This window comes from Hylobates moloch, unplaced genomic scaffold (genome assembly GCF_009828535.3).
Source record: "Hylobates moloch isolate HMO894 unplaced genomic scaffold, HMol_V3 SCAFFOLD_5, whole genome shotgun sequence".
NCBI lineage: Eukaryota > Metazoa > Chordata > Mammalia > Primates > Hylobatidae > Hylobates > Hylobates moloch.
In genome coordinates this window covers 141,403,707-141,419,614 of record NW_026652280.1, presented here as the reverse complement: position 1 = coordinate 141,419,614, position 15,908 = coordinate 141,403,707, and the positions used below count along the sequence as shown (strand labels likewise).

General features: G+C 41.2%; 1 protein-coding gene across 4 annotated transcripts in view; it reads right to left on the bottom strand.

Annotated features, from left to right (window-relative positions):
- The window catches only part of MCOLN2 (mucolipin TRP cation channel 2), a 75,573-nt gene that overhangs the window by 20,663 nt on the left and 39,002 nt on the right, over nt 1–15,908 (bottom strand). For all 4 annotated transcript variants that reach the window (XM_032155479.2, XM_032155478.2, XM_032155480.2 and 1 more), the window contains 4 exons: nt 14,549–14,702; nt 6,844–6,928; nt 6,641–6,737; nt 361–460 (listed from right to left, as the gene is read on the bottom strand). In XM_032155479.2, the coding sequence (XP_032011370.2) occupies nt 361–460; nt 6,641–6,737; nt 6,844–6,928; nt 14,549–14,702 (436 nt within the window). The remainder of the gene's footprint in view (nt 1–360; nt 461–6,640; nt 6,738–6,843; nt 6,929–14,548; nt 14,703–15,908) is intronic.

The window sequence follows — 15,908 nt, the reverse complement described above, 5'->3', positions numbered from 1 at the left end:
CTTGCAGTACACTTACGGGTTGAGCATCCCAAATCCAAAAATTCAGAATCCAAAATGCTCCAATAAGCATTTCCTTTGAGCTTTGGTCATGTCAGTGCTCAAATGTTTCAAATTTTAGAGCATTTTCATTTCAGATTTTTCTGATTTGGGATGCTCAACCTATACTATCACTCTCATTTTACATAGAAAGATACTGAGACAGACAGTTTAAGTAATTCGTCTAAGATCACAGGCACGGTAAACAGAACTGGAACTGAAACCCAGGCAATCTGGCAAACAAACCATTTAAATACCCCAAGCCCCAAAATAAAGTTTACAAATCGTCTACAATCCCTGTGGGCAAGTATATAGCATACTTACTAGATCCAGATATGTTCAAGTCTTTACATTCTTCAATTTTGGCATCACTGTCAAAATAGATTTTGATTTTGCCACTGTGAGCTTTATTGTCAAAGATAATCTGGAGACACAAATGTATAGAGAGATTACAACATAGAAGAAAGTATAACATGTTAGATCAACTCTGCTTTAAAAAAAAAAATCACTGGCATCCAAACAGTGTGCTGACCCAAAGAGAATTATACAGGCCAGCAAAATGGCTGACTAGAATCACTTGACACTCATTTCCTGCACCCCCCACCACACACACACATACACACACACACAAGGGACCAAAATAATGAATAAACAACTATATTTTGACTGAAATCACTGAAGAAGTACACTGGAGAGCACCAGGGTAGCAGCAAAATCCTGTGGAGCATGAAAGCCCAGGACAGCAACACAGGAAGGGGAGCAAGGCACCCTGCCTCTGCCACTGTCTCCCCAGCCAGGATCAGCTTAGAGCCAGGGGGATCTCTTTGGATAGGAAAACATTAGGCTAGAGACTCCGGTGGTCCTCATTACGGCCACAGAATGCCAGCAGTCATTGCTACAGGAGAGCCCTCCAGTCCTCACAGGCTTTGAATTCAGTTTGGAGAGGTGCCGGGAGTTCATGCAGCCACGCTGCCCCAGAGTGGAAGCACACATTGCGCACTCTTCACCTCTGTGACCTAAGCTGCTATGGATGACACCATTTAGAGACCAGATCGCTAATAGAGTGTGTTCTGCCCTGGGGGCTAGTACTCATTGTCTCTTTCCATCCCTGAAGTCCTGCCATTATTCTTCTATGTTCACAAAGGTGCCTGCAACACCATGACACTGGCTGCCCAGAGCCTAGACCTGATGGAACATCTGAGACCCTGACATCTGAATCCATGCAGCACCCCTTCCTGCCCCTGACCCTGGGAACAGGCAGAACTGCACAGCAGGAAGCTGCCAAACAGCTGGCTGGTGTGCTGTGCTTGTGCACACTTGAGCCACACGGTTGGCTGCCTCTCCACACCCACACAGGCCTGACAGCCAGTTGAGCAGTAACCTCGCATCTCTAAAGAGCCTGCCTCACAGCCTACTGGCCCACCACAACCATGCACACCTGGCCTGACAGCCAGCTGGGCAGCAATTGCCCCTACCCAGTTGAAGAGCCTGCCACACAGCCTGCTGCTTATCATGTATGCACATGTCCGGCCCGACAACCAGTCTGGCATCCCCGCCTCCAGCAAAACTGTGTCATTGCTGTTAAAAACTCCCTCAGCTTAGGCCACTGAGCCAATCACAGACATCACTGACAAGGAGTACAACTGAACAAACTGCCTGGACACCATACTACTGAGTCTGCCCAGAACCAAAGCCACTATACCCAGCCAACACCCTAGGGCCCATCTATAGGAAAAAGTCTATCCCTGTGAAAGCTATTCCATAAAATTGGAAAAAGCAACTATTTCACTAGATGCATAGATAACAATGTAGGGACACAGAAACATGAAAAGGCAAGAAAACATGACACCCAAAGGAACATAATAATTCTCAAGTAGCAGGCCCCAAAGAAAAGGATATTCATTAAATGCCTGAAAAATTCAAAATAATGATCTTAAGAAAGCTCAGTGAGATATAAGAGAATAGAAATAATTCAGTGAAACCAGGAACATAATTTATGATTTTACTGAGAAATTCAACAGAGAGATATAGCATAAAAAAAAAAAAATCTTGGAGCTAAATTACTCAATGAGTGAAATTAAAAAATTACAATTGAGAGCTTCAACAACAGACTACATCAAGCAAAGAAAAATGAATTTCTGGCTGGGTGCAGTGGCCATGCCTGTAATCCCAGCACTTTGGAAGGCCAAGGTAGGTGGATCATTTGAGGTCAGGAGTTCGAGACCAGCCTGGCCAACATGGTGAAACCCCATATCCAATAGAAAATACAAAATTAGCTGGGTGCGGTGGCAGGCACCTGTAATCCCAGCTACTGGGGAGGCTGAGGCATGAGAATCACTTGAATCTAGGAGTCGGAGGTTGCACTGAGCTGAGATCATACCACTGCACTCCAGCCTAGGCAATAGATTGAGACTCTTGTCTCAAAAAAAGTAAAAAAAAAAAAATAATAAAATAAAATAAAAAGAATTTCTGAACTTGAAGACAGGTCTTTTCAAATAACCCAGCTGAAAACTTCTCAAGTCTTGGGAGAAATATGGACATCCAGATCTAGGAAGCTCAAAGATCCCCAATTAGATTCACCCCAAAAAGATTCTCTCCAAGGCCCATTATAATCAATCTGTCAAAAGTCAAAGACAGAGACAATTCTAAAAGCTGCAAGTAGGCCAGGTGCAGTGGCTCACACCTGTAATCCCAACACTTTGGGAGGCTGAGGCAGACAGATCACGAGGTCAGGAGATCGAGACCATCCTGGGTAACACGGTGAAACCTCATCTCTACTAAAAATACAAAAAAAATTAGCCCGGCGTGGTGGCAGGTGCCTGTAGTCCCAGCTACTCAGGAGGCTGAGGCAGGAGACTGGCGTGAACCCGGGAGGCGGAGCTTGCAGTGAGCCAAGATCGTGCCACTGCATGCACTCCAGCCTGGGCAACAGAGCGAGACTCCATCTCAAAGAAAAAAAAAAAAAAATGCTGCAAGAGAAAAACATCAAGTCACACATAACGGAATCTCCATTAGACTATCAGAACATTTCTCAGCAGAAACCAGGCAGGCCAGGAGAGAATGAGATGATATATTCAAAGGGTTTAAAGAAAAAAAAAAACTGTCAGTCAAGAATACTATATCCAGCAAAGCCATCCTTCGGAAATGAAGAAGAAATAAAGACCTCTGCAGACAAGCAAAAGCTAAGGAAATTTTCACCACTAGACCAGCCTTTCTAGAAATGCTTGAGGGAGCACTAAAACTGGAAATGAACAATAATTATCATGAAAACATGTGAAAGCATAAAACTCAACAGTAAAGGTAAGTTTATAATCAAATTCAGAATACCCCAGTATTGGAATGGTGCTATATAAATCTCTCTAGTCCTCTACTATGAAGGTTTTAAGTCAAAATTGTAAAAAACAAACACAAGTACAATTAGAGGCTAAGGAACTCACAATAAAGACATAAATTAAGGCAACAAAGAGAATTATACCAATGAAAATGTTCACATCACAGGATTTCTTCACAACTTTCTGTTATTAATGAAACAAATATGATTGAAAGGGCTAATATATGAAGTTTTACTAAATACAGGATATCAGATATCTGGTTCAGAGAAAGCCTAGAGAAAAAGAGACAACCAGTCCTAGGAATAAAAACCAAAATTAACTAACCTTTGAAAGAACACAATGATCTCATGTATTATTCTGAATTGAATTTAAAAGCATTTCCTTCAATTTAGTTCTTTGGGTATGAAATTCTAGTTTTTGTTAGGCTAGAAATTATTTTTCTATTTGTTTAAAGAGCTACATATAATGCTTTCAGAAAGAACAAAGATTGCTCCGAGACTGCAGGCTGAACTTAAGATGTCCAAATGCCCTCAATCTTCTACCTTATGAAATTTAAATCAATCACTTAAATCATTTACAGTTTATAAGTGATATATGCCAAGTACTTACTAGGGTGAACACATTAAGAAAACCAAAAAGTCACTGGCAGAGCTTGGAGAGCCGGATATGTAGGTGATCAAATCCACATGCACCTGCCTGTCTCTGAACACAAGCCATGTTTGCCCAAGAAGATCACACACTCAAACCAGAGGTTTGAGAATTAAACCATACCATCCTCATTTCTATACCTGTAAGTTATGCTTAAACCTCCACTAGCACTGGCACTCAAGGTCTCTGTTTCCCCCAGGAGAGCCCCTAAAATGCTTTTCCCAAAGCAGATATAAGTCCAAAGAACAAAATAAAAATGAAAAGGCAGTATTTTTAAACCCATACTTCCGATCATATCATGACAAAGTCATCAATGACCTCATCCATGCAGACCAAGCTCCATGCTCCTCTCCTGCCTTTCTCCTCATCCCTGCAGATGCTCCCAGTGCTCCTCTGGCCCACCCACCCCAGAGAGCTCGCAGCTGGAGACATTCTTCCTTACCACATATCACAACCTGTAGTTACTTTTATTTCATTTACTTGTTTTTCTGCTTCCCCCACTAGGCTGTAAGCTTTCCTGAGGGCCACTGTGCCTCTAGGGCATAGCAAAATGCCTGGTGCATAGTACAGACTCATTAAGTATTTATTGATAGTTGAAGGAAACACTTTTCTGAATTTCTAAAGGACAGTATATACAACTTTCAGCTAGGCATTCAGTTTAGTCCCTCCAGGGAAAGGAGGGAGGGAAAAAAAGAAGGAAGGAGAGAAGGACAGAGAAAGTCTATGAAAATGAGAAGGCAGCTTACTTCCCCATAAAAGTGAACTGTCTCTTCTACTATACATTTTTGGGGAAACTGCCCTGAAAATCACGTAGGTTCTTTTCTATTTTTCCTAAGCGTCAGCTGGCTTGAGAAATAAAGGGACAGAGTATAAAAGAGAGAAATTTTAAAGCTGGGCATCCGGGGGAGACATCACACGTTGGTAGGATCCGTGATGCCCCACAAGCCACAAAACCCAAGTTTTTATTAGGGATTTTCAAAAGGGGAGGGAGTGTGCAAATAGGTGTGGGTGACAGACATCAAGTACTTAACAGGGTAATAGAATATCACAAGGCAAGTGGAGGCAGGGCAAGATCACAGGACCACAAGACTGAGGCAAAATTAAAATTGCTAATGAAGTTTCTGGCACCATTGTCATTGATAACATCTTATCAGGAGACAGGGTTTTGAGATCAACCAGTCTAACCAAAATTTATTAGGCGGGAATTTCCTCTTCCTAATAAGCCTGGGAGCGCTATGGGAGACTGCAGTCTATTTCACCCCTGCAGCCTCAACCATAAGAAACAGGCCACGCCCCAGGGGGGCTGTTTATAAGCTGATGCCTCCAGGCCCGTATTCTCTTTCTCAGGGACGTTCCAATGCTGAGAAAAAGAATTCAGCGATATTTCTCCCATTTGCTTTTGAAAGAAGAGAAATATGGCTCTGTTCTGCCCGGCTCACCAGTGGTCAGAGTTTAAGGTTATCTCTCTTGTTTCCTAAGCATTGCTGTTATCTTGTTCTTTTTTCAAGGTGCCCAGATTTCATATTGTTTAAACACACGTGCTCTACAATTTGTGCAGTTAATGCAATTATCACATGGTCCTGAGGCGACATACATCCTCCTCAGTTGACAGGATTAAGAGATTAAAGTAAAGACAGGCATAGGAAATCACAAGGGTATTGATTGGGGAAGTGATAAGTGTCCATGAAATCTTTACAATTTATGTTTAGAGATTGCAGTAAAGACAGACATAAGAAATTACAAAAGTATTAATTTGGGGAACTAATAAATGTCCATAAAATCTTCACAATCCATGTTCTTCTGCCATGGCTTCAGCCAGTCCCTCCGTTTGGGGTCCCTGACTTCCCGCAACAATACGTGCCCCCTCCCAGAATAAAAAGAGAAACAACTGCTCCTTTGCAGACTGGTCTTCACAACAGTGGAGCAGTTTATGCCTCGAGGTTTGAAAATATTTGCTACAACATTTGCAAAGACCTTCCTCTAAAGCTGGGAAGAACACTACAGACATTTAAAACGCCTTCATAAACATTTTTAAAAATGTATTAGGAGAGTAGAAAGTCAAAGCCAATCTTTTAAACTCGTCTTTTCAATGTAGATACTTAGTTTTTAAAAGTTGAAAAGGGCTTGCTTCATCTTCAGAAGTAATGGTCTCTGGATCAATAATAATACCATAATGAGGCTGGGCATGGTGGCTCATGCCTGTAAATCCCAGCATTTTGGGAGGCTGAGGCGGGCAGATCACTTGAGGCCAGGAGTTCGAGACCAGTCTGGCCAACATGGCAAAACCCTGTCTTGTCTTTACTATTAATAAAAATACAAAAAAGTTAGCTGGGTGTGGTGGCACATGCCTGTAATCCCACCTACTTGGGAGGCTGAGGCATGAGAATCATTTGAATCTGGGAGGCAGAGATTGCAGTGAGCTGAGATCACGCCACTGCACTCCAGCCTGAGTGACAGAGCGAGACTAGGTCTCAGAAAAAAAAAGAGTACCATATTGTATCACTATATCTGTTTTAAACATGACTGCCTTAACACATCTGTAGGCTGCTGCGTTTTATACTTTGCATCAACAAAAAGTATAGGGAAAAATAAAAGGAAATGGCTAGTAAAACAAAGACACTTGCCGTATTCTGAAAGATGTAACAGTCTGGTAACTCACGGGAATGAATTGTTTGTAGGTCAATGCCTTTAAGATGAAAGGAGATTTCAACCTGTAAGAGCCTGAATAAAATATATTGAAAGGTATAAATTGTCATAATCTTACTATATACTATTCTCTTTCTCCCACCCTCATCTCTTAGGGAATAACACTTTAAAATGTATTTACCGATAAAATTCCAGTCTGAAGAATGATGAGTTCTTCCAGTCTGGAGGCTTCTTGGAGAGGTCCTGAAGGTCTAATTGAACACAATCTAGGGCAATGAAAGAACAAGAAATGCTTGTTTCAGGCAAGAATTAGGTGCTAAAACTAATGGATGAAAGTGTGACAAGAAGCAGGTTACTTAGGGAGTTTTAAATTATCTCCCTAGAAAATACTTACCAATTATTCAGGAAAAATGATAGTAACCTCACAGACACCTGTGAAGTGAACCTGCAGACACCACACTAACCGAGTGATCAAAGTTACATCACAGGAATGAGATACACAGACATGTACCTCCTGATACAATGAACTGAGAAGCATATGACATCACTTGCGTGGCATTCCTGCCAAAAAATGTATAACCTCAATCTAGTCATGAAGAAACAGAAAAACCCAGTGTGAGAGACATTCTACTCTTTAAATGTATCAAGATCATGAAAGTTAAACAAACAAAAACCAAGAAACTTTAGACTAAAAAGATATAACATGACAACTAAATGCCAGATGTTTTCCTGAATAGGATCCTGGAGTTAGGTGCAGTTTTTATTTTATGATAAAGAACATTAGGAAAATTTATGAAATGTGAATAGGGTTTGTAGATTATAGTATTGTATCAATGTTAACTCATTATTTTGAGCACTGTATAGTGGTTGTGTAGGAGAATGTTCTTGTTTTGGGGAAATGCACACTGAAGTATTTAGGGGCAAAGGAACAGCATGTCTGCACCTCCAGAAGAAATATTTATGCATAGAAAGAATGATCAAGCAAATGTGATAAAATGTTAGTATTGGCCAGGCGCGGTGGCTCACGCCTGTAATCCCAGCTCTTTAGGAGGCCAAGGTGGGTGGATCATGAGGTTAGGAGTTCAAAACCAGTCTGACCAACATGGTGAAACCCCATCTCTACTAAAAATACAAAAATTAGCCAGGCATGGTGGCGTGCACCTGTAATCCCAGCTACTCAGGAAGGTGAGGCAGGAGAATTGCTTGAACCCGGGAGGCAGAGGTTGCAGTGAGCTGAGATTGCGCCACTGCACTCCAGCCTGGGTGACAAGAGCAAAACTCCATCTCAAAAAAAAAAAAAAAATGTTAGTATTGGGGAAATCTGGATGAAGGGTATACAGGAAATCTTTGTGCTATTTTGTAACTTTTCCGGTAAGTTTGGCACTTTTTCAAAGTAAAAAAATAGAAAGAAAAAGAACACAGGTTGTATTCAAATAAAAACAAATTATGAGCTGTAAATGATAGAAAAATGATTCCAAGAACCTCACATAAGAATTAGTCTCATTATTGTGTAGGCTAACACCCTTGTTTTACAGGGCAGGAAACAAGGAGCTCTAAAGACAAGCACCTTTCAAGGTCACAGAAACCTAGTGACAGAACTGGTATGAAACCAGCATGGGTGACCCTCGCCCAGGCTGTTGCTGCCCCTTCCATGCTGACTCTGAAGTGGAAAAGTTGGGGCCTTGTGCAGTGCCTGGCACCTAGTAGGTGTTCATGAATCTTGGAAAACTCACTGGCTGATTCTTTAAAAGTGTTATTCCACAGCAGCAACTCTTCATTTGCTTATTTATCCTTCCAACTAGAGAATAAGGTCTTTGAGATCAAGAGCACAACTTTGTTGCACCTTGCTAAACTCCCATTGCCTAGCAGCTAGCTGGCACTCAAAATATGTCCTGATACACGGGATACACTTATGTTTAATGAAAATTAGATGTCCTGAGCCAAAAACAGGGCCCAGAGCTGAACAGACAACTCAATAGACATAATATTTTTAAAAGATAGTTGCAGAGAGTGTATCTCCCTGTGTTTGGCAGATGGAGTATTAGTGTCAGAAAACAACTCAATATTGGTTTTCCTGACTGGACCTTAATTAGTACAGTGAAGGCAGTTGGTCAAAAGAAACTTGTTTTTAGGCAGGAAAAGACTGATTACAGAAATAGCAAAAACATATTGGGCACTTAACTCCATACCAGACACTGTGCTGGACTTTATATATTCTCTCAATTAATGCATCATCCCATTTAATCTTCAAAGCAACCTCGTGAGATAGGCATTATTACTGCCATTTCACAAATGAACAAACCAAGGCCCAGAGAGGCCAAGAAACTTCCTCAAGTTCACACAGGTAGCTACTAGCTATCCAAAAGTTAAATCTACTTGTGCTTGGTTCTAGAGCCTGAGATCTACCAGTGCACTGAGAAGGTTGACCTCTGAGTACATATTTTAGAAGAACGTCAAAGACCCAGGCTCCATACCCAACTCATTCGTTTATTCAGTAAATATTTGCTGAAAGCCAGGCACTGTGCTAGGCACTGAAGGTAAAGCAATGAACAGGACAGACATGGTTACCATCTTCATGGAGCTCACATTCTAGTGGGGGAGATAACAATAAGTAAAAATATATACAAGATAATTTCACAGTATGAGAAGTACTATGAAGATAAAGTGAACAAGAATAACTTAGAGGGTGATATGGTTTGGTTGTGTCCCCAACCAAATCTCATCATGAATTGTAGTTCCCATAATCCCCACATGTTGTGGGAGGGACCCAGTAGAAGGTAACTGAATCATGGGGGCAGTAACCCCCATGCCACTGTTCTTGTGATAATGGGTGAGTTCTCATGTGATCTGATGGTTTTATAAGAGGCTTTCCTCACTTTGCTCTGCACTTCTCCTTCCTGCCACCATGTGAAGAACGATGTGTTTGCTTCCCCTTCCACTATGATTGTAAGTTTCCTGAGGCCTCCCCAGCCCTGCAGAACTGTGAGTCAGTTAAACCTCTTTCCTTTATAAATTACCCAGTCTTGGGTATGTCTTTATTAGGAGCATGAGAACAGACTAATACAGAGGGACAGTCTACCTTAGGAAAGATAGTTAGGGAATGACTTTCAAGGTGCGAAAGATGTTTGAATTGAAACCTTTTTCCTAAAAGGAAAAAGAACCAGCTATGCATAGATCCAAATAGGAAAAAAAATCAAGCACTAAGGCCTCCAAGCAAGAAAGAGCCTGGCTTGCTCAACAAACAGAAACGATGCTACAACAGAGAAATGAGGACAGGGGTCTGGAGAGGCAGGCAGGGGGCTAGTTTCTATAAGAAATTGTGGATTTTATTCTAAATGGGATGGGAAGCCACTAATGATTTTTAAACCTGGCAGAGATATGACCTGATTTACCACTGTGGTTTCTGCAAGGCAGGGCAGGGGCTCATAGAGGCAAGACCAGAAGCAGGGAGACCATCTAAGCAAGTAGTGGCTTGGATGACAGTGGTGGCAGTGAAAATGGGGAAATTGACAACTTCAAGTACAGGGCTTGAATAACCGAGATTATTACAGATATGAAAATGTTGGTATCATTTTCAAAATCGGGAAGTCTAAGAAAGAAACAGCTTGGGCCACAGGGTAGGTAGGGAGATGGGGGAGGCTTAAAATGTTCTGTTTTAGACACAGCAGTTTTGAAATTCCTATTAGGCAACACAGTGGAGTTGTCAGATAGTCAGTTGGGTATATGAGGAGTGTGGAGCTCAGGGAAGTTTGGATTAGAGATGCAAATTTGGGTACACCTTTCTAGAGAAAGGGCACAACTCCTCAGAAACTGAAAGGGTGGGTCCTGCTGCTCTGGTGAGGGTTTTAACTGTGGCCTCACATCTGTGCTCCTTTGTAACACAAGGGTGAAAAGAAGTAGAAGGAAGTCATGCAAGAATCTTTGAAGACATGATGGCAAGAAGATGAGGGTGTTCTTTCTATCTGGCACACTTCTCCAGTAAGCATCAGCTGGACACAGGGATGGAAGAGGCTGGGGACTAATGGTGATTGAGTGGATCCAGTCGTGAAGAGAGGAGAGGCAAGCATTCTGACAGCTTTTGTAATATGATATTGATGCACAAAGGTTTCTAAGCAGGATCCAGAAGGCACTGAAGGCAGGAGGTGGTGATCGACAGTGAGGAATTGGATGAAGTCAGTAAAAAAAGATGTCTACGTCGAGTCAAATATCTTTCAAATGTTTGAACCAGTGCTTCAAACATTTAATGTGTGTGAACCACTTGGGGAGCTTGCTGCTAAGAAGCACTTAGGGCCAGGCACGGTGGCTCGTGCCTGTAATCCCAGCACTTTGGGAGGCCGAGGTGGGTGGATCACCTGAGGTCGGTAGTTCGAGACCGGCCTGACCAACATGGAGAAACCCCGTCTCTACTAAAAATACAAAAAATTAGCCAGGCGTGGTGGCACATAACTGTAATACCAGCTACTTGGGAGGCTGAGACAGGAGAATTGCTTGAACCCAGGAGGCAGAGGTTGCAGTGAGCCGAGATAGCGCCATGGCACTCTAGCCTGGACAACAAGAGCGAAACTCTGTCTCACAAAAAAAAAAAAAGAAGAAGCACTTTTGGATTCAGCGGCTCTAGGGCGGGGTCTGAGACTCTGCATTTCTCATAAGCTCCCAGCTGATGCCCATGTTGCTGGTCTTTCAGTAGCAAAGACCTGCCGTCACTAAATCATTACATGACCTAGTTGCTTACCTTGACTGAGCAGCAGTTTCCTCAGCTGCAAAGGTCAAACTGATGATATTTAAAGTCCTCCTACCTCTAACGTTCTTATTCTAAGGTGAAGTAAAAAAAAAAAAAAAGTTAAACTGATCTGAGTACTGTATTCTGAAAGAAGAAACATGTTTGAGCTTTCTGTGCCACACACTGTCCTAGGCCTTTTTCTCCTGTATTTCATTTATTTTAAGATGTAAGTTTTTTTCACTTTTAAGCATCTCTAAAGCAGATGAGTCTTTAAAAAAAAATGGTATCTTAGATTCACAGAAATTGGACAGAATTCTGTTAGTTAATTTTACACTATTTGTAAAATTTGCCTTATAAAAGTCTGGTTGTTCAAATTTTGTATTATTTTGTAATTATAGGGTTACATTTTGTTTAAATACTCATTCAGAACTCTCTGAAGTCTGGCTGACTTTCCACTTATAGTCATTGCTACTGAGGCCGCCAAGCACGTGGTGGCAACAAAACTGAGTTTTGTTTTGTTTTTTTTTTTCAAGATAGCAAAAGCCCTAAGTAAAACATCAAACTTCAAGCAGAATAAACTGATATCTACAGTAACAACCTCATAACTCAAATGAACATGATCTCACAGAATACTCCAGCCAAAGAAATAACCCTGTCAGGGGGAGGTTAGATTCCTGTTTTTCTTAAAACAGCAGGAAAAACGATGAAATGGTCATAATGTCTCATGCAAAGAACATGTGGAAAAGAATATAAGACACTCAAAAATTGTATTACAGAAAGTGAAACATTATATTAAAATGTTAGTTACCCAAATGTTGTAAAAAAATTTTATTTATTTATTTTTGAGACAGAGTTTCACTCTTGTTGCCCAGGCTGGAGTGCAATGGTGTAATCTCGGCTCACTGCAGCCTCTGCCTCCTGGGTACAAGCAATTCTCCTGCTTCAGCCTCCCGAGTAGCTGGGATTACAGGCATGTGCCACCACGCTCGTCTAATTTTGTAATTTTAGTAGAGACAGGGCTTCTCCATGTTGGTCAGGCTGGTCTCGAACTCCCAACCTCAGGTGATCTACCCACCTTGGCCTCCCAAAGTGCTGGGATTAAGGGCGTGGGCGTGAGCCACCGCGCCAAGCCAAACATTTTTTAACAGGATTCATAACAGTCCTCCCAATGAGGCTGACCTGGAAAGCTGTAGTTCTAGAGGCAGAACCAGGAGGGATATACCCATTAGCATAAATTAAGGGAAATACTAATCTTGAGCTACACAATCAGCTGTGCCGCTAAATACAAGCCCACCAGGAAAGCTGGGCGTATAGGCAGATATCTGTGTTTAGAATACTGAAGGATATTTAAAGTCCTCCTACCTCTATTACTATTCCCTTAATAGTAAAGATAGTGCAAAATTCATGAGTAGTTAATCCGGAACAGCTTCTGCTAATTCACCTACATCAAATATAGTGCCAAATGAATGAAGTCAAACTCAATCCTATTTATATCTGCAGGCTTCCTTCAATGTATCCAAGGAAAGAGGGCCTAAAATCTAGTATCACATATTCGAAGAATCTTCATTAAACCTTTTGGATATGTCAGAAGATTCTCTTTGACAAGTTATATTTAATAAGTCAAAGAATACAATTAACATATTTAAGCAACTCTCTTAAAATAAACTCAAATTAATAACCAACCTCTGTCCATTTAGTTAAACATAGTCCATATTCTGAGAGAAATGAAATGAACAAGGGAAAGGCTGTCCAATGGTTAGGAAATAAATCCTGCTTTCCAGCATTGCCAGTGCTAACTAGCCACTGATAGGACTTTGGCCACATTTCTTTAATCAATTTTCTAAGAAAAATCAATTGAGAAAAACAGTATATGAATCACGGGGAAACCACTGTATGGTACATCCAATGAGTCACATATTTTTAAAAGGGCAAGGGACAGATGGCTTACTTGAAACAGAGGGTAACGGGACAAGTCCTCCTGTCACAGTTACTGGAATCACCTACGGGGAAGAGCATAGCTGACCACACAGGTAAAAGATTAAAACAGAATTAGCCCCTGTAGGTGAACTCCAAATAGGTCTCAGGTTAGCAGAAGCTTCCAGGGAGGTAAGACAAGTGACAACTGACATTTCAATGTTGCTGGCTACAGAACCAGGTAACTCTCCTCTAGATGGTCTCTGAAAGCACCATGGGAGCCAGATACCACATGTGCCCTTGATGGTGCCGGCTTACGGGCTGGTTCTTTCAGAGTCAAGAGCACATGACACATTTACTCACGAAGAGATTCTGAGCGGGCAGCCTATAGAAACAATTAAAACCTCTGTCTTATAGGGTATTCTCCTGTTGTGTCATCGAGGTACCTTAAGATCAGATTATAGGAAGTACGATCAAATGAACTCATCAATGTGAAGCTCTAATTTTAATAAAAGCATTCCAAATTTAAACTGCTGTTAGAATCCCTACTCCTGAACTGTTAGTACTTGAGGAGCCACAACTGATTAATCTTTGCAACCCCAGCACATAAAACTGAGTGTTCTGGACATGATGACTACACACCAGAGGTTTGTTGAGTGAATAACAAAACAATAAAATAATAAAACATTATTTTAAAAAACAAAAAGTCTTAAGCCAAACACCTCGCATTTACATACAGTATGCTCTTAAATTCTTAACAAAATAGCACAAAACAATTCGACTTGCTTAGCCATTAACTTGTTGCCAAGGGATCTCCTAAGAGAGAAAATGAGCTATTAATCACAATTCACCTTTGAAGAGCATTTCTATATTTTACAAATAATAAAAACAAGTGTACAAAGCATCTTTATGTATATTATTTCATTTAACACATACAGATCATTTTTTCAAAAAGCCTAATCACCCCCTCATAGGGAAATAAAAACAAAAAACAGGACCTGTGAATATACCCCAAAACCAACAATCTTGAGTTGTTCCAAATAGATCCACGAATGCTGTCCCTGTCCCATTGCCACAACCCCACAGTTTCCTGAGCCAAAGCCCCTCTGCAGGCCAGTGTTGGAGTGTCAGCCCCTAACAGGTTAGCTCTCACCAAAGCAAAGTTGTTCCATTCGGGTTGCTAGCACATAAGGGCATTTTTGCTCTTACCAGAAGATGATAAAGGTACATCATGAAATTATCACTGCATTACCGAGCTCAACGTCGTTGTCAATATTCAGTGTCTCATTAGAAGGAAACATGGTCCCTTTCTTGTAATGCTGCTTACAGACTTTTAAGCCAATTCTATTGTCTTCATTTTCTCCATAACCAAGGGTCCCCAGGGTAATGTCCTTTAGCTGATGATACTATTAAAACATAGTCAAATAAAAACCACATATGACCTTTTAAAACTTTGATCGGAGGTTACAGCATATAGAATGTACTTTCAGTTACTTTGTATTGTTTACATCATGGCCCTCAATAGAACTTCCCAATTTAAAATACTACAAAGAAATCTTCTCAGGTTGTTCAGCAAGATACTGCCTCACAGAACTCGAAACAAAACAAGGTGATGGACGGCTCCCACCTCACTCAGCCAAAGCCAAGCCTGCCTTATCTCTAGGACCTCATCTCCTACTCCAGTCCCTTGGCTCCACCCCGCAAAGCTGCACTGGCCTCCAGGCAGTTCCTGGAGCTCACACGCATATTTTTGCCTCTGGCCTTTGCTATTCCCTCTGCCTGAAGACCAACGCACCTACCCGCTCGGTTTACTCACTCCCTCAGCTCTCAATTCCGCACCTCAATGAGGCCTTCCCTCCCCAAGCCAAGGAAAATTGCAAACATATATCAAAACATGACACTGTACCCCATAACTATATACTGTGTGCAATTATGCCCTGTCAAATAAAAATAAAATAAATGCAGTAAAAAATAAAGAAAGAAAGAAAATCACAAACATCCATCACCACACCCAGGTACTTCCCATCTCCTTCCCTGCTTTACCTCTTAGCAGTTATTACTTTCTAATATCTACTGAGGACATGAGCCATCCACACTCCACAGCTTACATCAGTGACTAACATGAACCAACATTAGCTTACCTGAGCTTACATTAACATGGCTTTACTGTTGGCTATCTGCACTAATAGGGCTTTACTAACTCTGTCTTCATTAATACAACTTTACTATTCCTGAAAATTTTTGCCCTGGACCATAAAGGTCCCTGTATTATTTCAGGAACATCCAAAAAATTCATTGAAATAGATAACAATTGGAAGATTTTGTCTGAAAACAACTCCAAGATTCTTTGAAACTGCCTCCCCAATCCTCACCTTGCTGTGTCCATCAGTCCTAAATTATTATATCATCATCCTTACCTAATTCTAATCAAGCTCCCCTCACATTAAAGAACTCCTTCCTCACCCAAGGCTATATAGCATCTGATCAATATAGCATCTCCCTTACCACCCTAAGTAATAAGCTCAGCTTTGCTCATCAACATGTTTTTTGTGTGGTGTTCTCAGGGAGCCAGCATTTGATACTAGACATTTCACTTCTTTTTGTCTAGCTCT